The sequence below is a fragment of the Coccinella septempunctata genome, chromosome 3 (genome assembly GCF_907165205.1).
Source record: "Coccinella septempunctata chromosome 3, icCocSept1.1, whole genome shotgun sequence".
In the NCBI taxonomy this organism is placed as follows: Eukaryota; Metazoa; Arthropoda; class Insecta; order Coleoptera; family Coccinellidae; genus Coccinella; species Coccinella septempunctata.
Window position 1 is genome coordinate 35,205,192 of NC_058191.1, and position 23,686 is coordinate 35,228,877.

A 23,686-nucleotide genomic window follows, 5' to 3' on the forward strand; every position below is an offset into this window, starting at 1 on the left:
GAATTTTTTCATTTCGTTTTTGGGCAGCAAACCAAATTGTGGAAAAATATTTCATATTATGCCAGATATTCTGCCTAACGTAAGTCAGAAAATTTGTTGATGTGTTCATCTACAGAACCATGAAAATCGATCATAAATGAATTTTTGAAAGTGTGAATTTGGCACTACCATTTTTTTATGTGGATAAACGTTGACCCACGATGAAAAAAAATCATGATATATTTTGTATTTGGCATTACCAACTTCATATCATCATTCAATTTAACCATAACTGTATACTTCTACCCAACAACAGTTAAAACGTGGAACCTACAGAATTGTTGTTTTGAGGAATTACGAAATATGCTGCTACAATAAAGTTTTGATCATCATTCACCTTTTTTCTTCATTCCCTATCTTTAAATTTACTACATTCGACTATTTTCAAGAAAAACGATAAATAGAGAAAAATGTTACGCCTATAGAATTCATATTTCCATTTCTGAACCGAAATATTTTGAATTAAATATCATTATTTCATTATATAGAAGTTTGTTTCGCTGTACTATGTTTTTAATCCATCAATAATGACCCATCTTTTGATAATTAGACGAACAAGTTCAGGTTTTCACAAGTGGAAACAATTCTTATTCCACAATAATACTTCAAAGAGTTCTTGTAGGTTTGGTGCGCAAAAAATTACATTTACAAAGTGATAAGTGTTCACGAAGCCTTTTGTAAAAAAATGGGTGTATAGTGCCCGCCATTCTAGAGCACAAATAGCTTAGTGCTATTTTATTCACTTCATATCCCATTATAACACTAGTCCTGTCAGCCACATTCATTACTTCAATGTCTTCATCCTCAGAATAAATGGTTTTAAAAGATTAGAAAACAAACACAACATATAATGAATGCAAAGGGACAAAAGAGAGCAGAATATGATTTTTGCTGCCAATCAGAAATTTCATACACTCCTAATCCAACTGGTGTAAATTTTTCGTCTTCATTAATATTTTTTTACGGAACATATCTAGGGAAAAGAAAACTACAGTTAACAACATAAATGAATTTAAATCAATTTGGGCGCATAAAATGATTAATTGAAGAAGAAAGAACATGTATATATGTACTCATATACCTTCTACATCTTTGTCCCCAAATTTATTGTCCAATTTTTATTATTTTATAAGCTGGCTTTTGTAGCTTTGTATGAAATAGTTTTTTCACTTCTGTCCTGTAAAAAAAAATTTTTAGTTATGTTGTAGCTGATATGGTCTTGAAATTAAGTTGGGCTCAAAAAATTCAAAATTAGTGGTAGTTCTATATATGAAGACAGTGGAAGATAGTATTGTAAACATTGCATATTACTTTATTGTGTAGATTCCACATTAGAAATCATGAACCAGATAGTTATTAGAAAGATCCTTAATTGAAGTTGAAGACTTCAGGTTATGGCTTATGCATTTTCATTTTCGAATCTCTAACGATTGACGAATCATCATTAAGGCCTTATTAAATAATTATTGCTCACGTTAATTATCTCCAATTACTTAATGCCACGAAGGAAGGAAGGTAGAAACTAGGTACCTCGCAACCAATTACATCTAGAGCATCCAACTGCCTACGCAACTTGAACTCATTAAACCAGCAGCATCCTCAGTTTGCCGAGCCACAGATTACACTCCATCATCTATCCACGATAGAAACAAAGCTGCGATAGAGTTAAAGGACGAATGAAGCGGACGCTATCGCTATCTGGCGGGAGAAAACGAAACAATCCCACCTGTTTTACCTGTCACAGGTGCGCACGGAGGGGGAGCACCAGCTTTTTAGCTAAAAAACAACAATAACGATTCAACCGCGCCTTACGACGTACCTCGAGAGACATCAAAAACGTCCCTCTTCCGAAACCCCATCGTAGGTGTGCGAGAGTGTAGTGAATGTGTTTGTTTGTGAGACCAAATGGTCAACAATAGCCCCTGACCGCCTTCAGCTTCCACGTAACGAGCCACAAAGTGCCAAGTTAATCGATAGGTATGATTTAACGCTCCGAAGAATGTATCCGTGATGGGACTTGGTGCTCTTGCGTTAGAAATTTGAAGTCAAGAAGAAGAGAACGACCGTTACGAATCGGATTCACCCCGTCAATCGGCGTCTCGAACCAGTGTTGATCTTTAAACGGCTAACGGTGACTAGAAGAATGTCATGAACTTTTTTAGAAGAACCTGGATTAATAATGTGCAAGTTGACTGCGAGTGTGGTCTTCGTCTTTCTGGTAACCATAGTGTCATGCCAAAATTTGGACAACAGGGAAAACTACGCTACAGATGCTGGTGGGAGACTGACCGAGCATCCTGGCGGTGTCATCTCGAGAGGGGTGGTTGTTCTCAATAGGACTTTCAGCCCTTATTGGCTGACCAATGATATTATAGTGGAGAGAGGGGCTAAGCTGATCATAGAACCGGGGGTTGTGGTGAAGGTCCAGCCTCAAGTTGGTATCACTGTTCGGGGAATACTCATTGCAAGGGTGAGTCTGAAGATCATACACAAATTAATGTGTAGTATCTTGGATGAATGTGAAAATTTTGGTCGAACATCATTTTCTGACTACCTGAGAGACAACTTATAAGCTGGTGAACATGTAAATAGTTTCAAAAAGCATTTTCTGAGAAAACTGGTTAGGAATTCTTGAATCCTTGAAACGAGTGACTCAATGTTTCATCATTCTAAGAAGATAAATACATCTTATAGCGTCATATTTTCAGGAAACAAAATTCAGAGCATTGTTCGTAATTTTTGATAGGACAAAACAATAATTCATCCATATCTTTCAATCCTTTAAGTTGCTGCATAGCTTAAACACGGAATGGACTAAAAGAGTATCTTAAGTGTTTTAAATTTTAAATTACAGTAAAGAATGATTATTCTGACTGCTAATGGAGAACTTTTCTCGTTTGGGGCTATTATATCAGAACGAGGCATATTCTACCGGAGTGTTATATTGTTTGATGATTATGGAGAGATATTCACTCAAGTGGAAAATATACAGAGTGATACAAAAGTAACTCACAAATTCATATATTCGGTATTTCCTATTCTGTAGAAAAATGCAGATGAATTAAATTAAGCAACTTTTCATGCATAATCATGTTATGCACCTTCTACGAGGGAGTTTTTCAAATTGCAACCCTAATTCGGAATCTACTCGGGAGTATCCCTACCAAAAATAGGACCTGTACATAGGCGGAATTGTCTAGTACAGCCTGTCAGTATATTAAAAAAAAGATTATTGTATATACTCGAGCATGTCAGATTAAGATATATGTAGATAATTACATATTGGTCTACATTCTCCCAATCTGACAATTTAATAATGACGAAAATGTGTGGGAGGGCGCCAAAATTGCATAAAATACATCACGTGTACATTCTCGAACAAAAAAAAATTTGTCACAAATATGAGTGTTTTTGAATTATCTTCTCTCCTGGGCCTCAAATCGTTTTCGCATTCATTGTAAAAGTTGTAGAGCATAACATTTTCTACAAATTTCGTCGGAAACAATTTTCTCTACCTTCAAACGTTTTTTGGACATATGGCGATGAATATACATTAGACTGGGATTCTACATTGACCTTGGCCTTTCGCATGTATGGCTAAGCTCCTCGCCCTCATCATCCTCTAGCTCGAAATCGATTGTGTAAAATTGCTCCAGAAAAAAGTTGTATAGAATTTTGTTACCTTTAACTTTCATAATGAATACAAAAACGATTAGAAGTACAGGAAAAGAGATATTAGAAAAAAATTGCATTGTTAGTTATCATTCTAAAACTATCAGATTAAGAAAACCCCCCTAATTAGTATAAGATTAATGGGTCTGCAACACCGAGATTAACCATCATGTTTTTTGCATTTTCAAAGAACCACTGTGAATTTGCGTCCCGTCCAAATTGTCAGTCTCTTGAAAAGTATTGGGTCCAATACACATAGCCTCTGAAAATCTGAGACCTTTCAAATTTTTTTTTACCATTTTCAACTTTTCTATAAGGCCAGCCCCACCACGCAAACTGTCAAATTAACATGAATTTATTATCGGAGACACGTAGGGCATATACAGTATTTTAATCTGACACGCTCAAGTATGTACACTTAATAATTTTTTTACATCTTTCAAAACCTACAGACGCTTTCCCCACCTCTGAAAGTGCATCATAGAACTTTTTTTGTTTCTACGTTTTTACCATCTTATCTTCGAAATCCACTAGGTCTACACGACTCTTGAGTAAATCCCCAACTTTGTGTTTGAACTGACTCTTAAAACCTTGAAACAATCAAGCAAAAATTGGTAAAAATGTTGTCGATCAATACCGATCAGTAAATTAGCCTAAAAACTCTTGCTTCTACCGAATTTCATTCAAGCCCTAAGGCAACGAATCACTCATCGGCATATTAATTTTTGTTGCCTGGAATTCCTTAATGTACGGGAGAATACGCTTCATGAATATCATTGACGAGTTTTTAATGTTCATGCATGCTTCTGAAAAGTGAAAAGATGATGATTCATAAAACTATTTGGCGCTATAAAACTGACTAAGAGAATCGTTATATCCTAGTACTTTGTTCCTCTCATGTTATCATCGAGCAAATATTACGCTTTTTTTAATTGGATCACTATGATTCAATTGAATTGGGCAATTGCTGAGATTAGCTATTTTTTCTACTTGCATCACACTTACGTGACGAAAGTAGTTTATTATGGTTAGGAAATATTTATGAGTTCGCAGGTATTAATCATGGAATTCTTGAGATCGACAATGAGGGAAATATTCAATGAAAAGATGAGTCTTAATATTCATGAATATTATAGTATGATGATATTGATGATTGTTGAAAGAAATGCTTCCTCTAGAAATATTGTTGTTATTCCTTCACTATCTACCCCATTTCGTAACAAAAAAAAAACTAAATGCATTCCTTAGAAATACATATCTCATAAAATTCCAACACTGTACTAATTATACTATCCTCCAAATTCCTACTAAATGACATCAATTACGAAAAGGTCATCCAAGTTCAGATAAAGTGCGTAGGTAGATAAACATACTGTCTTCAAAGGAAATCGTATATTGGTACATTACGATACGGAATAAACAACTAGAATAAGTAGTGTTCCTTAATAAAAGTGAGCAACCAGTTCATGAGAGTGATTCATGCAAAAATTGAGAAAATGTTTGAGCTCCTTCTCGTAAGTTTCTTCATTTAAATGAAAGAACATTACAAGAAAACTTCGAAGATATCAGGTTTCTATTCAACGAGAACTCTTAATGGGTATTCTTTAACGATTTGACTAAACTGAATGAAAAATAAAATCAAATTCACGAAGGTCTTCCATGTAAAGGATTTAGGTTGCAGAGATAATTTGGAATTATTTCCAACGGATTTCTAATGCGTTGTCTAGACAGTGATGGAATGTAAATTACACCCTCACTTTGAATTCACTCGTCGTATCTCCTTTCCGGTTAAATTTACACAGAAGCACCTGCGGGTTACCTGTAACAGATCCCTACCCTAGAAATATTTTAACACTCCAGTGACTTCAAGAGCGAACCACTTGAAAAGCACCTGAAATCAATGATCCACATCTTGCGAAGGGTTTCTCGAAGAGGTAGTAAGATGCATGAAGGTTTCAACAAATAAGAAGATAAATAATCACATATTTAACTTTACTTCCAGTTACTGTCACTAAATGAAGAATTGAATGATACCTTGAGTGATAAGTTTTGATGAAAACTTACTTAACTTCTCATGTTTTTACCACTGACTTTTTTGGTACTTGATGTGGTTAAGATCTATCTACGTATTTTGAAAATAAAGAATTTGATTGAAAGATTAGGTCCTAAAAACAGTTAGAAAAAATTTCAACAATAGTTTTATGGAATGAATTTGCAGAATTTTTTTTTTCACTTGTACAAAAAGCCTAGGCGTGATCCTACTTCCTTATTTCAAATAGGTAACAAACTATTGTGTCAAAGTGGAAAAGAATCTACCTAAAAATCTACTCCCACAAGACCTCATGAGATTATCTACGAAAGTTCATCGCAAGTCTCGACCTTTCGTAGAAACGTGATGTGATTCATTGTTTTTAATTTCGCTAACGAGAAGAAGAGAATGAAGAAAGCTCAACGATCATTATACCTAAAGACTACCTCCCTTTCTCCCATTCCTCTGAATTTTTTTTTCTCAAGACTACTGTTCTGGAAAGGAACTGTTATATCGTTGTAACGTTCATGGATTTAATCAGCCAAATTGAGATAGACTGGGATAATTTAGCCGGCTGATGTATGGTTTCACATATAGCGAATATCAGGTTTACCTATGGACCGTGAATTTCTTTGTTTTCCTTGTTCGTTAATTTGGTGACTGACGCCGGCAGAGTCACCCACCTAAATCAACAGTTAGTTAGGTCAATTACCACCGGGGTTTTTAATGGATCTTGCACTTTGGTACAGTTTCGCTAATGTAGCACATTAAAACAGATGCTAGAGCATTGCCCCATTTTATTACAAAACCTGGGGAGGTGTAGTATTTAGAGAAGAATGAATCAGTTAATTCTTGCTCTATCTTTTTGATTCAGTTTTTAGGTTTTCATTCATTTTGTGGATTTTATGGATAGTCTGATGTCTATTCTAGTTCTTATCACGTTGAGAGACCTCTAACATTGTACTCTTAAATGTGAAGGTTAGTAGGATTAAACAAAATGAGTCGATAAGTTGGAATTTATACAAAGAATGTCTCAGAAAAGCATCGAGAAAAATTGAAAAGAATTTATGCACCTTATCGTTGGGTACTTTTGTGGATATTCTCAACTCAGGAAATTTTCACATCAAGTAAGCTTTCTGCTCAGTATGTCAGATTCTCGTTAGTTTTGGGTAATTGTTTTTTTTTCATTGATGGCAGAATCATTCGCATGTTCTTGGGATATTGAATCTGATTTGCAAGTAATTGAAAAAGTCGTCCGAGTTTTTAATTAGGTTCTTGGGAAAATAATAAACACCTACCTTTTTGATTTTTGGTTTTATGTTATACGTTATACATCGTGATATGATGATGAATTAATAATTAATTATCTGGCTGATACAGGTAAATGATAAATATGAACCTTTATTCCATAAAAGATATTTCCCAATGAATCATCATGTAGATAACTGGGAAATTGATCATTATTAAAATAAATGTGCATATAAAGGATTCCAGCATTTCAAGGCTATTTTTGTTTCTGAGAACGTCATACAATTTGGACCAAATTTTATTATAGATAAATGATACTATTTTGGTATAAAATAAGAGTTCGCATTCTAATTGGCCTGTCATGCTGAGCAAACCATTAGTCCACAACTGACCTTGTGGAAGTGGAGCGGTCCCGTATAGCCTAAAGCCACTGCGAATTGTAGCTAGGAAACACAATTATCATGTATTCACTTACATACTTATTTTTTTTTTCGTGAGATGCGACGACAACACAGTTTGAAAAACTGATCGCTGTTCCGTTTTGTATGTCGCTTAGTATATTTATTTGGAAACATATTATAACTGATATCAACCTAGCAAAGGTCAGTTGAGGCTAACCGTGCAATGTGCCTAGGGGACATATTTTAAAATGAGTCAGTATAATCAAATGATTCATGATTCATGGAGTCTTCTAACCTACTTCTTCGACTGTGATTTTATTTATTTGCATCATTACAACTCCCAGTTTACCGAATAATGGTATAGTAAAGAGGTGTATTGACCTCAATAGTGATTGTTGATTCTTTCTTGTTATCATTTCCGTTTCAACGCTTCAACACTCTTGTTGATATTGCTATCGGACTTATATGAGGTACACGCATGTGAACAAATTGTTTTATCTGAATTAGTGTTTGAGGGGATGCACAGGAAGATAAAAAGGCTATATACATAAATAAACACCTATTTTGTGGGTACTTTTCTTAATACAATTTAATGCAATCTTCCAACAAAACTTCATTCCATAATTTGACGTGAAAATACATTCAAGATTTGAGTACCTATGTGAATTTTTGAAACAGGTAACTTTAGAACAGCATTCAGTGAATATTTTCTGAATTGGAAAAATGAAGAAACTGAGTTGCTCTTTGAATTATCAGCTATCCCTAGCATTTAATTTGAAACTACATATTATGTAACAATGTAGACTATCTAAGGTCTAGAGGAAACAAACAGAAGAAAAAGTAAACAAAATTCTTAATCAATTTTGAATGGATAACAAATGAATATAACCGTTAGTACTCACCCCACCACTGAACTGAAGATATTTTTCGAAACCAAAAATTTCTTAGTGGTTGAACACTTCGAAGGCAAAATAACCTTCAAAGAATAAATTGCATTTTTATAGATATATTATCATAAAATTTGAATAGGCTACATAGCTCTCATGAAGCTATGAATGTAATTTTTCAAACTCGAAGGTGATAACAATCAAATTGGAAAATGCGCTACGCCAGTTCTATTTCATTGCATCTCTGGATGTGTACAGTAATTTCCAATATTCCGACAAAAACAGGCTCCCAAATTAATATCCTGTTTGCTTTTCAAGGAAATATCAACGTGTTATCAACTATTATCTGACAGTGTTTCATTTATCAGTAATTACCATTTATATTTGTCGATCAGTTGCGAAATATATCTAGTGTCAACGTTGTTGAGCATCTTGATTGTGCAGTAAAAAAATACGTTTCATTATCTCTAGCCGTTATTATTGCAAGGTGGAAAGTAAATCAAGGGAATTCCTGTAAATAACACCTTCTGTCGGTGCTTCCAAGATTATAATAGCACCTTTTAAATCAATATTTTAGGGGTGTTCCCCAAAACTAATAGGAAATGAATTTTGTTAGCAGAAGTAATTTCATAATTTTTCAAATATTTGAACACTTTCATTTCCAATAGCAATATAATTCGTTCAATATAAACAACAGCAATCGACAAGAATATTGTTCGATATTTTGAGGCGTTACAAGCCAAAGGGAAGAAAAATTAAGACTTACTTGTACTTTGAGAAAATTAATGAAATTAACTGATTATCTGAAGTTTCAGGTGACTTGATTTCCGGGTTTTTATTACTATTATCATCATAATCGTTTACGCCATCAGATGTTGATTTTTTCTGGTCTTTCATGAAATAATTCTCCTCTGCAACCCTAGGAAGATACACAACATATGCAGTAAAAGAGCCAGACAATATTATATGTATTACACTTTACCTACATCCTCTATTACTTCAACTAGTATTCTCCCTGCATATGATATGTATATCAGAATACTGAATTGAACAACATGTTTTTTCCAAGAATCATCATTCTTCATAGATTCACCCAATATGGCGTTCATAAAAGCATAAAAGTAAAGAAAATGTGATCATCGAATTGAAACTTGAAGTTGAAGTGTGAAGGGTGACACTGTATATTTGTCGACCTAACATTTTATGTACCTTCCAGTTACATTGTTGCTCTTGAATGCCTATGGAGTGGTAGGATGAACTTTGCATTGTGTATTATGTCCCTGTGCCATTGACCTATTGAGTTACCTTCTACTTATCTCTTCATTCTACTCCTGGATGAATTTTCTAGATCCGCTCTTGGCAACTCACTCTGATAGTCGGTGAACTGAAACTGAAGATCTGCTCTGATTATTTAAGAAGGTGTTGTTTTGTTAAGGATATACATATTGTCTTCTAGAAAGTACAAAATAACTCGAAAAGTTCCCACTGCTATTCTTCTCTGAACACAATGAGTAATCCACCGCTGTTGATTCGCATAGTATGTCATTTCCCAGGTATTAATTGCTTTATCCATGTTCCTACAATTCAATTACGTATCATATGTGGAAATTTTTTGTTTTCTTGGGGTGAGACATTCCCTTTGAGTTCTTGGAATATTTCAAACTGGTTTGTTGTTTAAAATGACTAATTTAGGTACTTTTCAAGTGATTTCCTCATTTTTTTCACATCTCAAAATGATGAGACTCAGAAAAATAGAAGATGATAACCGTTTGTGGTTTGACGTTCCAACTCTGCCAGAACATCAACTTAAGTCTAACTTGCTCCAATGGATCCCTTCAGATACAAAAAAGAAGTAATTACCATTCTACAATGAAATATTCTTCAGGAGCTTTCATTAAACACGAAATTCATATAGAGCAATTCATAACAGTTTTCCGGTGTCTAGAGGATGTGTGTAATAAGCGGAAAACGATGGTAGGAAACGCTTCGAAGGAGGAATACGTCAAAGATTTCAGAATACGAAAGATTGTATCATTTCACCAGCAATTGAACACTATGGTTCGAAGCAACGCTATGCTTTCCTGCGTGAAAGTTGCAAGGTCAATAAATTGAGTCATAAACGTGTTTCTCTTGAAGTTATGAGGTTGATGGAGAGGTATCTATCGAACGAATCGTAATTATTTGGTGTAATTTCGTTCATTCATGACCATTTGCAACAAGGAAAAAAGGCAGAATTAACGTTGAGTTAGCAACAAAGCTAAAAATCCCATAAAATTACAGATATTTGAGCAAAATGAAGAGTTACTTTTTCCTAGGCACAAGCGCGCAAAAATGAATCAGGCTAAAGGAAATCCGTAGACAAGCAGCATATACCCATATACCACTTGAAGTACACTGCTCAACAATTGATAGGGATTACGTATAAATTTCTCTTCTTTGATTTTTGTTGAGTTATCTGGAACATATATAATACATATTATGTTCTTCCAGGAAAAACTGAGATATTTTCAAGTTGTTTTCATCATTTTTTCTTACTTTATCAAGCTCTCGCTTATGAAATCACTCAACTCTAGTAGGCTGCAGATGGTGGCATGAAAAACCATGTGGTATTTGTTGCCAAAACTATTTTCTTCTCGTTTGAATGCATAAGTTCGATTTGAATTGTGCAACTATTGGTGCAGAGATGTCTAGACAACTCTCCTCTCAAGAACAACCGATTAACAATCAGGAGCATGTTTCTAACACTTTGCTGGATATTTGGACCAATTTGTTCCAAAATTTCATAAATTGTTTCATCGAAAGTGTGAATAATTTTTTTTCTGTTATTCAAACCTAGAATTTCTTATATTTTCAATAAAAAACAAAAGTAAAATGAACAAGAGTATCAACAGAACATACTCTAATAAGTTCAATGATCTCTACCGTTTATTGAGAAGTGTCTATCAAAGTTTCCATACTATTTTTATATCGTAATGATGAAGAAGTAAATTTCCCACCTTAAGTAAAAACTATTATTAGACCAAATAACAATAACAAATGAAGATTAACAAAAACATTCGAATATTACCCTCGAAAATATTTCTTGAAATGGTAGCAATAATCTAGTAAAGAAAAATTAACCTTAGTATACAGGTTTATCATTGATTGCGGGTGTTTTAATCTCATTTTCGATGGCATCTAGAGTATCTTCGAATCAACTCCGTTAAAGTGAAATACTTTTCCCTCATAGAGTCATGAGTTGAATTCTCTTCACAAAATCATCACTTAGAGAAACACAGATCTTCTACATCTACAGTATCGATTATTTGTTCACAGGGAACCCAAGAAGAAAGAATAATACTAACAACTGCTGAAGAGAAGTCCAGCAAAATCATCCAACTTCCAGATATACGGCTTGTAGATGGCCCAACAATATTAGCTGGACGTCTCCAGCTCAAACACAAAGGAGAATGGCGAAGCGTTTGTACAAACTCCCGAAAGTAAGTTTTTGTCGAATTTATCACAACATATCCTCACTTCAAGGAATTTAATTTTCCAGTTGGACCATTGCGGACATCGAAACAGCCTGCAGACAGCTAGGATTCCAAGGTGGCTCCTTCTTCATGTGGTACAACAGGCTGATGCCCTTGAAACCTAGGCTGCTCTACGAACAACCAAGCTGTACGGGTAGGGAAAGTTCACTTTTCGACTGTAGATGGAATTCACGACAAATGGGTGCTGGCGTCTGCGATTACCATCCAGATTTAGCCATACAATGCTCTCCCCGACACGACCGCCCTCTGCCTTTTTGGAGAGGATTAAACTTCGAGAATGCCGAATACGATAGCTTTTTGAGTAGGAGTAGAACATTATACGTTCCGAAATCTTTGTCGGAGTTGAATTATTTGAACATCATGTACGCCGGAGCTGGGAGATACCAGAATACGACAAGTGCTATTGAGGCTGTGGGTGTTGCACCAGTATTGGACAATATAGAAATTCTAAACTCTGCCTACAATGGCATCAACATTTCTTACTCCGAAGCTCCGGTCTATTTGTCCAATTGTACAGTGAGGAACAATAGGGGTTACGGCGTTTTTATAAACTCCAGTTACGGATCAGCACATATAGATAACAGTATTATAAACGAGAATGGTGGAGATGGTGTACGGTTTGTCAGGTCTTTAGAGAGACCGGAAGATAGACTCAACAGATTCGGTTACAATGATTTTTGTAATTTAGCTATACAAACTAGTCAAATATATCCAGTACAATTATTTTTCGAACAAACAATCTACCTGAATCGCGACAAAATGTGCGATAAAGTATTCACGACTAGATATGGGGAAGTTTTGACCCTCTACATCGTTCGGGCAGTAACAAACAGAAATGATAGCGCCCACTTGGAGGTATACGATGGTACCAACTTGAACAACAGACTAATAGCAAGTTTTCCCATAAGAAACAATACCAGACCACAATCCATAACCACGACAATGAATCAGATGTATATCAAATTCAGAGCTGACTCCTTCACCCAAACCGTTGTTTTCTTGAGACTTATCTCAGGACGCCAGAAAATGTTCGATTTGAACGTGAGCAACTCGGAAATTTCCGACAATTTAGGCAGGGGTATTGCGGTCGATAACTTGCGTTCGCAGCTACACGTTTACAAATCTTCGGTATCTAAAAATCAATACGTGGCAGGAGTTCACGTGACCAGTGGGGTAGGCGATATCAACGTTACCGACACCAAGATATTCTTCAACAACGGGGATGGCATCAACGTCACCTACACTGGGGGCAGCAGAAATATCTCCCGATCAACTATAAGCTCGAATCAAGGTTACGGAGTGGCGATCTGGCTCAACCACACCGAAGAAACAGAATACATATACACTAATCAATCGACGGTTTTACAATACTCCGATATTTACAAGAACATTGAAGTGGGGGTTCTCCATGGAAACTTCTGCGGACACTCCAGTTTCAATTTCAGTGGCAACCGATTTAGGAGTTGTCTGAGTGACGCTCTGGAAATACAAAGTTGTTGGAAGAATACCAACGAACAAACTCACTTACAAATTGGCCACAATATATTCCAAGGAAACGAAAGGATTAGTTTGAGGATCACGCCAGCGCTCAATCTGAAAGCTAGGATAGAGTATAACCATTTCAGATCTGGAAGTTTCGGAGGTATCCTCATGAAGAATAAACCTCTGGAACAATTCAATGTGTTACCTAACGACATCTTGGTACAACAGAATTATTTCCTGAACAACACCGGTTTATTCGTTGTGAATTTCGCCCTGTCGCCTTATGCTTCCAACCAACATTTAATGTTTACGAGAAACTTCGTTAAGAACAATAAAATCACAGAGCCGTTTCAACCTGAAGACGGGTCGATATCTAATTTGGTCCCAAGAAGCAGGGTAGCGGCACCTGTTGTTGTTGGATCGAACAACGTCGTTATATTCAGGAACATAATAGAAAATCTGGATTCTAAATACGAGATTGGAAGTCATTTAGAGGACCAGAGTAAAACCATCAACTGCACTTTCAACTGGCTTGGATTTGGAAGCGATGAACATATCTTCCACAGGATATTCCATAGATTTGACAGATACAACCTGGCCAAGATATCCTTCATACCGTTTCTCCTCCACAACTCCAATCCCCTCACGAACAAGTACAGTATTCAACAAACTTACGTTCCTACATTCTCAGCAAGGGATTCCAATAGGATCGGAGGTGAAATAGAAGGTGAAGAATTCCTGACAAGAGGTGAATATGTGGTTGAAAAAGATATCAATATAAGACCAGGAGGAAAATTAACTTTAGAACCAGGGGTAACGTTGAGGTTTCCTTCCTCAATTGGTATGCTGGTTGGTGGACAACTAGAAGCACGTGGTGTAGGACCTGATAGCATCAAATTAACACTGAAAGAAGAAATATCCCATGCTCACGACAATGAAACCTTCAATCCAGATACGGATACATTCGAATTCGCCACAGAATTCTCCCCAGTTGAACCTAAAGGTCCGATAAGGCTTCTTGGTGGTAACACAGAGACTATTGGTCGTTTACAAGTTAAAATAAACAACGAATGGGGAACGGTTTGCAATTATGGATGGACAAAAGAGAACGCTGCTCTGGTTTGTCAACAATTAGGCTTCGTTTTGAACCCCGACGACTGGATGGTGGAGCGTAACGAGCTACCAGACGCTGGCACAACAGAGAAAATCCTGTTATCGAATGTTCAATGCGACGAGTTTGACATGGACATCACCAAATGCAGAGCTGAAAGAATGGGTAATTTCGAAAACTCCTGCACGCACGAAAACGACGTTGGTGTGAAATGTTACAAGACATCTTGGGCTGGTGTCAGATTTGCTGGATTGGCTGAAAGAAGCAATATCCAATATTTGACGATAGAACAATCCGGACTGCTAGATTATGCCACGCATTCTTTCAAACCAGCCCTTCAACTGGATTTCGCACGTCACAATTTCGAAAACGTGAAGATAACCAACAACTTCCAAGATGGTTTGGGCATTCTCTACTCTGATATATTCACAGATGACACGATAAATATAATAAAAAATTCCGAGTTCAGCAATAATAAAGGGGCTGGTATAAGTATAAAACAGCTGGGTCTCAATGTTTACGGGAGTGTCATAGAAGGAAACAAAATCGGAATAAAGCACGACTCTTCTTTGCCTGGTCTTCAACAGCGAGAGTTTACTGGTTGGTTCGTGGACCAAGAAGAAAATTACGTTTACAGACCAATTCTGATACCGTATTACTCCAGCGCAAGAAATATAGAATTGCAACACGGCGAGACTAAATACTTGGTCACGAAAAAAGTTGATGGTGAAGCAATAACGGATACTTACACTATAAGGTGCGACCCAGGTTGGGTTATAGGAATACAGTTGCTCAACCCTATCGAGAATCGAAGTACTGAGGAGATTTTCATAAAGGATGCCTTGACCATTTCGGGGAAATCAGACAGGTGGAGTCTCAAGACGGATTTGACTGTCTTCCCTACAACGTCTAGTAGTTACGGGATTATTTTGGAATACAACAGTGGAAATCACGCTTTAGGAGGCACCGTTATAGTCTTGAGTAATATCAGAGCCCCTGTGCAGAATATAGTGAATAAGATAGTTAAGGGACCTGTGCCAACTCTTACGATACACAGAAGCGTAATTCGTAACAATGAGATCGGCATAATGGGCCTTTATTATAACAGATACCTGGATGAGCTTGGGAACCATTATTTGAGGAAATCTAACGAAACCATAAAATGCATCTTTTGCGATATTTCCCATAACAGAAGGGAAGCTATCCTGATCGAATCACCCAACTGGGACTTGCACAAAAGCAATATTTCGGAAACTGTTATTATGATAAATAATTCGCTGATAACAGATAATGGGCAAGGGATATATCACTTTTCTAGAGACATGAGACAGTCTAACAACCTCTTCCATTACGTCCTCCAGCACGATACTATCGAGCGAAATAAATATGGCGGTTTCGATGTGAGACTACCTTACGTTTGGCAATACAACGAAAATTTCACTCACTCAGTTTTCATGGACAATAATACTTGGACCAACAACAAAGATTTGATAATAAACATTGATGGTCACTATGCAGAAGTCAACATAACGAGAACAAAGTTCAACAATAATTACTGTAAATCAGGTTTACTATCGATTAAAGGCATGGAGAAGAAGCTGTTGATTGTCGAGAACAAATTCAACAACAACAACGCGAAGTTCTTGGTGAAATTCAACTTGGACAGTCAATCTGAAATAATAGGAGATGTACCCGCCATCTTTATGTATAACGAACTGAGAGATAATCGTTTTATTTCTGACTTCACGAACTTGAAAGGGTCAGATCAAGACGCTACAACTGTGATATCGTTCAGGGGTATTCAAAAGGTTAGGGTGAAGAGAAACTTGATGTCCAATAACGAACAAGACTTTCTTCTGATTGCCGGTATCTTGACGGCCAAAATCAACAACACGATAAACGTAGCAGAGAACTGGTGGGGCACCAGCGATTTGCACCAAATCCAAGAGAAAATTTTCGATTTTCACGACTGGAACAATCACGCCATAGCCCAGTTTCAACCATATCTTCTGAGTAACGATTTTGAGGCGAGTTTTTCGACCAGTTACGATATTGGACGACAGCTGGACCTGGATAACTTAGGGGGACAAATATACGGCAATCTGACGCTGTCCAATCGCGGAAAACCGTACACAATAAAATCCGACATAACCGTTATGCCTGGAGCCACTTTAAAAATCGAGCCTGGAGTAGTGATGGAATTTCCTCCTAACGTTGGGATTTTAGTGCTGGGCTCTCTGAAGGCCAGGGGATTTCCTGGAAACGATATAATAATGAGGCCGATCGGACGTTCTGATCGATATAAATTCATAACGAGGAGGAGGCGACGCATGGAGAAGTTCCAGGTGAATCAAATCAGGCTTTGCAAGGATTCCAGATGTCAGAACGATGATAAAGCCATTCCCAACGAAGGATTCTTGGAATACTTCAACTCGACTACGTTCCAATGGGTCCCTATGTGCGATCCTAGATTCACGGAAAGGAATGCACAGGTCGTTTGCAGAGAGCTTGGATTCGACCCCTTGAACGCTTATTTTGCTCACGATATCAGAATCGAGTTTCACAGCAACTCGCTGACTAGGATTTGGTCCTGGCCAGAACCCCTTCAATGCGATGGAACTGAAAGTAGGTACACCGACTGCCCCATAAGATTAAACGGTCAACAATATGGTCATCGCCACAGCTGCAAATGGAACTCCAAATTTGTTTTCATCAATTGTGGTGAAGCGACCGATGATAACAGAGTTTTCTACTGGGGAGGAGTGAGATTTGCTGATCCCCTATTCGAGCAACAACTGTTCATCCACAGATTACACGACGTCCATACCCACAGCGAGTTGAAAGAAGAACAGTCTACCCTGGAATTTGTACAAATTATTGGCGCAGGTATTCTACATAATGAAAAATCACCAGCAGTTCAGGGCATTTTGAAGAGTCCCAAAATAAGTTACGTGACCATAAAGGACACTGCCTCACACGGTATAAACTTCATATCTCCTCAAAAAACGTTGAATTTGCTGCATAACAACATAGAGAATTCAGCAGGGGTGGCCATCAATATTTTATCTATAACTGGAGAAGGAAGGGAGTCAGAACACTCAAGTTTCACACCATTGAAGGATCTCAATATCCCGTATCAATTATTCGGACTGGTGGACATATGCGACCCTCACAAAGAGATAATAATAGAGGAGAAAATACTGGTTTATTACAAATACGACAATCACCCAGTTAACTGTATAAAGATTTTCAAAAGTGCCTTCAACATAAAAGGGTTAGGATTCCGACTACTTCAGTTCAACCTTTTCAATTCAACCAACAAATATACAGTGCCCGATTTCATTTCGTTGTACGATGGTGATATTTTTAATGTGACATCGACGAAGATGGCGCAGTTCACAATGACTTCTGGCAACGAGGACAGATTTTACAAGACGAGGCTTCCAAGTTTGAGCGTTAAACTCTTTGCCAATGGTGCTTCGTCCAATCATGGATTTTTCGCTGAAGTTGTGACTCTGCCGATATCAGCCATAGCATTCAGTAAGTCCTTTACTTAAAATTATTATTGAAAGGCTTTATCATAGTCTCTGTCTGTCTGTGATTCTAGTCTAATCCAAAAAGGCTTTACTGAAGTGTTTCTTGTGCTATTTTTCAGATCGTGATGTTCAGCACAACATATCATTCTCGTCGATGGAGAACAATAGAGAAGGAGGTCTTCTTTACATGAGCGCTGGAGAGGTGAATCCAGTTCTGACAGTTGAAAAGAATCGATTCAAGAATAATTGCAAGAAATTCTACGGAAACTTCACAACCTGCAACGCTGCTGTAGAAATGGATGTACAGAATACGGAGTCCATATTTTTTAGGGTGAGTGTCAACAATGTTGACTTGACTAAGTTATGTTTATCTGTCTGTTAAGACGTTTTTTTTAATGCAGTGGAAGAAAACCTTTGGGAACTGCTTCATGTGAACTGGTAGATTCACCGCGTATGTGGAATATCTTAACACATTCAGATACATCTGATTACAGATTTAGGTTCATCGACATAAAGGGTGTAGTTTATAGTTTGGTGAGGAGGTTACATTTCACTGCGACTTTAAGGTCTATTGTCAATTTCCTATGCCACAGAAAGGCTCTGGTGTTTGTGGTGTTTCCTTTCTGGCAAGTGTGTTGCCTTCCCCGTTTCCTTTAATTCCAGAGTGACCTGGAACCCAGACTGAAGAGACCTTGTTCTTGTATCAGCTTTGAATCGATGACATAGGAGTTTATTACTTTGCTTGACTATCAGAATGGATAAAACAAAAATGGTGGTATAAATCTTGATTCTTTTCAGAACAATTTGGTGGAAGGAAACCAAGGAGGTCTTCTTATCAGGTCAGATTCAAGCAGCTCGGCGACATCTTTGAAAGGCTACATACGAAACAACCTATTCGTGAACAATACGAATCTCCCAGCCTTGTACGTAGAAGGAAGGCAATCTTCCCCATACCAAGAAGTCACGTTGACCCGAAACTATTTCACCAGAAATGTTTCCCCATACGTGAACAACATAATACTGAAGCAGGTTGTTTCGAGCTTCACCCACAACTACGTGAAAAGGAATATCGGTTTCAGAAACGTGGAAATATCTGGATTCGATAGGGTGAGGTTGCCAATTTTCCAGACAACGTCACACAATGGTTTTTACAAGTAAGAAACGAAACATAAAAAATTAGAGTGATGTTTTACTGGAATTCTTTCAGCAACTACGCAATATCTTGGGACTCTCGATCGACTATTGTAGCAGGAACTGCTGGGCAACAGTATGTGGACAATATTTTTTCCAATCCTGACAACGATTATGAGATGATAACTGTAAACCGCTCATTGTAAGTTAGAAAAAGTTTCGATTATCCTTGACATGATGTAGTTAAGAATGATGATAATTCCTAGTACTCATTAGAATCTGTAATGGGTGTACAGATATTATGAATTGAGGTAGAATCTTAGAATATTCAATATACTCATTCAATAATCTATTATGCATGAAAATCGTGTAGAATAAATTATTATACTTTACAATTACACATTTGGAAAAGGCATTGGGCAAAAATTCATTCAAAGATATATCTCAGGTATACAGAATAGGTCGTTGAGTTTTACTCTTGCAGTATATTATTAAGGTCAAAGGAAACACTTTTTTCTTTACTCACAATTTTCCGATTCGGCCTATATAAGAAGATGTAGCCGTTTTGACATTTTATAATGACGAATGCCACCCCTAGAAACCGGACATTGTTTCACAAGCATTAAATATACCATTTTCACATTTTCTCGGCTACTTTATTAAAAGAACAAGCATATACTGAATTTTTTCATTTCATTTCGTAACAGAAGTACTCAGTATTTATGAGACAATAAATGATTTCGTTTTCATAATACGTGTAAACTTTTGTAAGCTCATTCAACATGTAGAAATCAACGATTTTGTTGGCGTTATTTTCAATGTTTGCTAGATGACGAACTATCTGCACCAAAAATGAAAAGAATCGAAGAATTTTCATGGGGGGTGTCAAGATATTCTCTTGAAAATATTCCAGATCGATGAAACTAAATGCTTTCGTTATAGTCACTAAGCTTTGGCCTAATATCTTTTCTATAATTCAATATACAAATGAACATGAATGATTAATGCCTGAATTAATTCCATTTATTTTTTTATGTGCATGCTGCATGCAGATTTGAATTTAACAGGTAAGTTATAGTTATTACAATAGTGCTTTTTAGTTTTGTGACGTCCTAGATGAATAATTTTCGGTAAGCGACTGGTAAGAGTGATTTTGACAGCAGCTGGTTTCACAAAACTTTGATTGCCTGATCAATGATTTGTCTGTCACTCGATTTCCTGAATTGAATCATTGAAACTCTTTCATTTCCGGATACTTTGGAGAAGTAGCAGTTGAGAATCATCAAATGGAAGTATAATTTCATATTTGAGTATTAAACTCAATTAATACTCAATGATTTTATGCAAAAATGATACTTATTCAGAGTAACGATCGAAAACAAATTGAGGATCAATCTTTAATCAAGCGTTGATTCCCCGATCAAGCTTTGTGAAACCAGTATTTAATCTCAGTAGAGTAAGCTAGAGATGTAAGGGAAAAACTACATATGTACTACTATTCGCTTGCCTTAATCAAACCTATTGATACCATGCAACAGTTTTAGGAGAAATAATTTGATTGCTTGTGACTGTTTTGAGGGTTAGTTAGATTGGCTGATTAAAAACTATTAACGCAACATTCTTTTAGTATATGAACAGTTTGTTGTGGACATTCATCGATTTGACTTTGGAATTATTCATAGGCTTCGTGCATGTTATAAAATTAGAAAAAATTAGGCAAATCATGATATAAAAGATAAGGCTATATTTTGACTTCATAACTTGAAGGGATAGAAAATGAAGATAATAGCAAATAATGTTTCGAAAAGAAAAATTTTGTTTTTGTTTTCCTGAGCAGTGTTTTATGTGCAAGCTCAATAAAGTATGATGATTTAACGGTGTTTCAAATTTTCCAGCACTCTGCAACTTTGGAATACGAAAATAGACGCCATTTCGAACTATTGGGGTGTCAACAACTCGTTGGCAGTAAGCGCCAGGGTCAGGGACCAAAACGATGACCCACGTTTATTGGAGGTCAAACAAGTGCCTTATTTAATGAACAATAAGTCCGTCTTGAATGATGGAAAATGCCCACCTGGATGGAACATGGTCGGACAAACATGTTTCATGTACATAGGAGCGCCTATGAGTTTCCACGAGGCCAAAGCCTTCTGCGAGGTAAGTAATTGTTTTATCAGTCAACTATTAACATATTACTGATGGCTATTGTGCCTCTGAAGTTAGAATGCCTACAAGGTTTGTTTTAATAGGTATATTCACAATATTTATTCATTCAATAACATCTTATATACCAATTGAAAACAGCGAGTTGCTTTAATTTTGTTCTCACCTTGTTTGTCTTGGATCTTTGAACTTGAAATGATTTTTTCGATTTACAGGCTGATAATGCATCAATGCCCTTCATTCTGGGAACCGTCCAGTATTTACCATTATACGAGTTCATAAAGAAACAGAGTCAGTGGCTTCTCTATTCTGAACGTGTTTGGGTTCAACATATCGACAAAATAAACGAATGCACAATGTTCGCGTATCAAACGGTAGATGTCGCAGACTGCGACTTGAAGAATTCATTCATATGCGAAATTGGTGAGTTCTAATTCTTATCCAGGAAAAATAGATTTCAATGGAAACAATTTTTTATCATACTTTTTAATTCTTTCAACAGATCCCCAAGTGACAATCAGGATTATACCACTCACAGAAGACGTTGTGACTATGTCTATAATGTTTGGTGCAACTCTAAGCATATTAATGCTACTCGTCATCCTCATGTTCTGGTGGATGAAGTCCAAATTCAGGCAGAAACAAAGGCTGGAGAGAAGGAACAGCATTCGAACAAGCTTACATTCTCTCAGGTCTGTCGGGCTTACACCAAACGCTTTCTCAGATCCTTCGTATAGAAGGAAAGTTGGTCAAATGGTATGTTAAATTTTTTCTACAACATTAAATTCAAAAGCTACATCCTTCTTTTTTCGTAGAGTACGAGATCCACTGATACCCTAACTAAAGGTTCTGACTACAGAAAAGTAGTATCCAATGGTTCAATAGACAGCATGGAAAAATCAGCTTACAACTCTTCTATAGAAGACACGCATTCAGTGGAGACATACGATAGCCAACATCCAAACCCGTCATCATTCGCCTACAATCCTGTGATAGAGCTTCACAAATCACCTTCAAAATTCGAAAACCAGTATGCGAAACCAAACACTTTTGATTTAGGGTACAAGAATGACGGTTTTAGAGACAACTCGACTTTTGCTAGTACCTCTAACTTCCAATCGGCCAATCAGAGTGTGGATGAAGGTTCGATAAACGACGATGAGACACCCATAATGCAGTCACAGAATGGAAGGGGAAGGTCTTATCCCCCAAGTGATTATTACACGACTGATACACTTCCTTTAACCGGCCACTATGACAGCATTGATAATAAGACTGGGACCAAGCAACGTTATGATCCTAAATATAGCAGAGATCGGCCGAACAAACAATTTTTGTATGAACTGAAGCAGAGGATACCTCCAGAAGAGTTACCACCACCGCCTGAACCGCCTAATACTTACGAAGAAAAAATTGCAGCGTTAGAATTCAGTCCAGACTATAATACAGTAGGTCTGGCTTCGTATCAAGATGATAGACCACCGTCTAGCAATATTTTAGAGACTGATTTTGATACTATATCCTCACCCAGTTTGTCCTCCCATCCGAGGGCTAAAAGTGAAGTATTATTAGAGACAAATTTCGATTATACACCAATAGGTAGCCCGGTTATGAATCAACCAATTTCAAGTAGAAGCAAGAGCCAACCTTTGGAAACGGCCATGTGAATTTACCGTCCAAGAAAATGATCATGTGATAGAATATTTTTATTGGAAGATACGTATTGTTTTGTTAACTCGAAATATATATTTATGTGCTCGTAAAGCACTCAGTGAACATCACACAAAGATTTTTGATGCATTGTGATAATAGTTGAATTGTATTTGAAGTGAAATAATATTGTGTTCATACCAGTTAAGCCCGAGTGCTATTGCCTTGAATTGAAAAATATTCCTTAAAATGATGAATGAACAAAAGTGACCACTTTTTTTAATATGCGAACGTTTACAATACAACGCTGTTAGACCAAAACTCAATGGAGAGAGCCTTCAAGTTTCATGACTGCCTCAATTTTTTTATTAAATATGGATTAATTATTGTTAAGATTCTGTTGATGAGAAATATTTATATTTTTACAATAAGATCTCAATTTGTACATATTCTTAGATCCGTATTAAAATTTAGGAGAAAATAAATCGAAATGTTTTTTACGTTGACTTTTTATGCTGCAAGACCTGGTTTTGTTGGCGACGATGCTTCCGCCATTTATATCAAGGCATTTAAATATTTTATCAAATATTTTCCTTTCACAGAACGGAGAGAGTAGTTGTTTTTTATGTTTCAGTAGAACAATGAAAACGTAAACGTTTTCTTGAAAAAAGGCCCAAATAAAATTAACTAGACTGATTGTATAATAAAACAGTTGCTTTTCTTGTTCTTATTCTTTTTTCAACTGTCCACAGCTGCTAAGGCCATTCAGACAAATTTTGAAGATGGCCGAATGTGTCTGCTTCC

General features: G+C 36.6%; 1 protein-coding gene across 1 annotated transcript; it reads left to right on the forward strand.

The window, feature by feature from the left end:
* Window positions 1-2,037: 2,037 nt before the first annotated feature.
* LOC123308984 (protein bark beetle) lies at window positions 2,038-23,382 on the forward strand. The gene is made up of 11 exons (XM_044891813.1): window positions 2,038-2,509; window positions 11,592-11,755; window positions 11,815-17,942; window positions 18,058-18,269; window positions 18,737-19,092; window positions 19,146-19,271; window positions 20,122-20,136; window positions 20,965-21,226; window positions 21,448-21,655; window positions 21,735-21,988; window positions 22,048-23,382. Exons 1-11 carry the CDS (start codon window positions 2,219-2,221, stop codon window positions 22,897-22,899), a joined length of 8,868 nt encoding a protein of 2,955 aa, XP_044747748.1. The 5' UTR covers window positions 2,038-2,218; the 3' UTR covers window positions 22,900-23,382.
* Window positions 23,383-23,686: the final 304 nt, after the last annotated feature.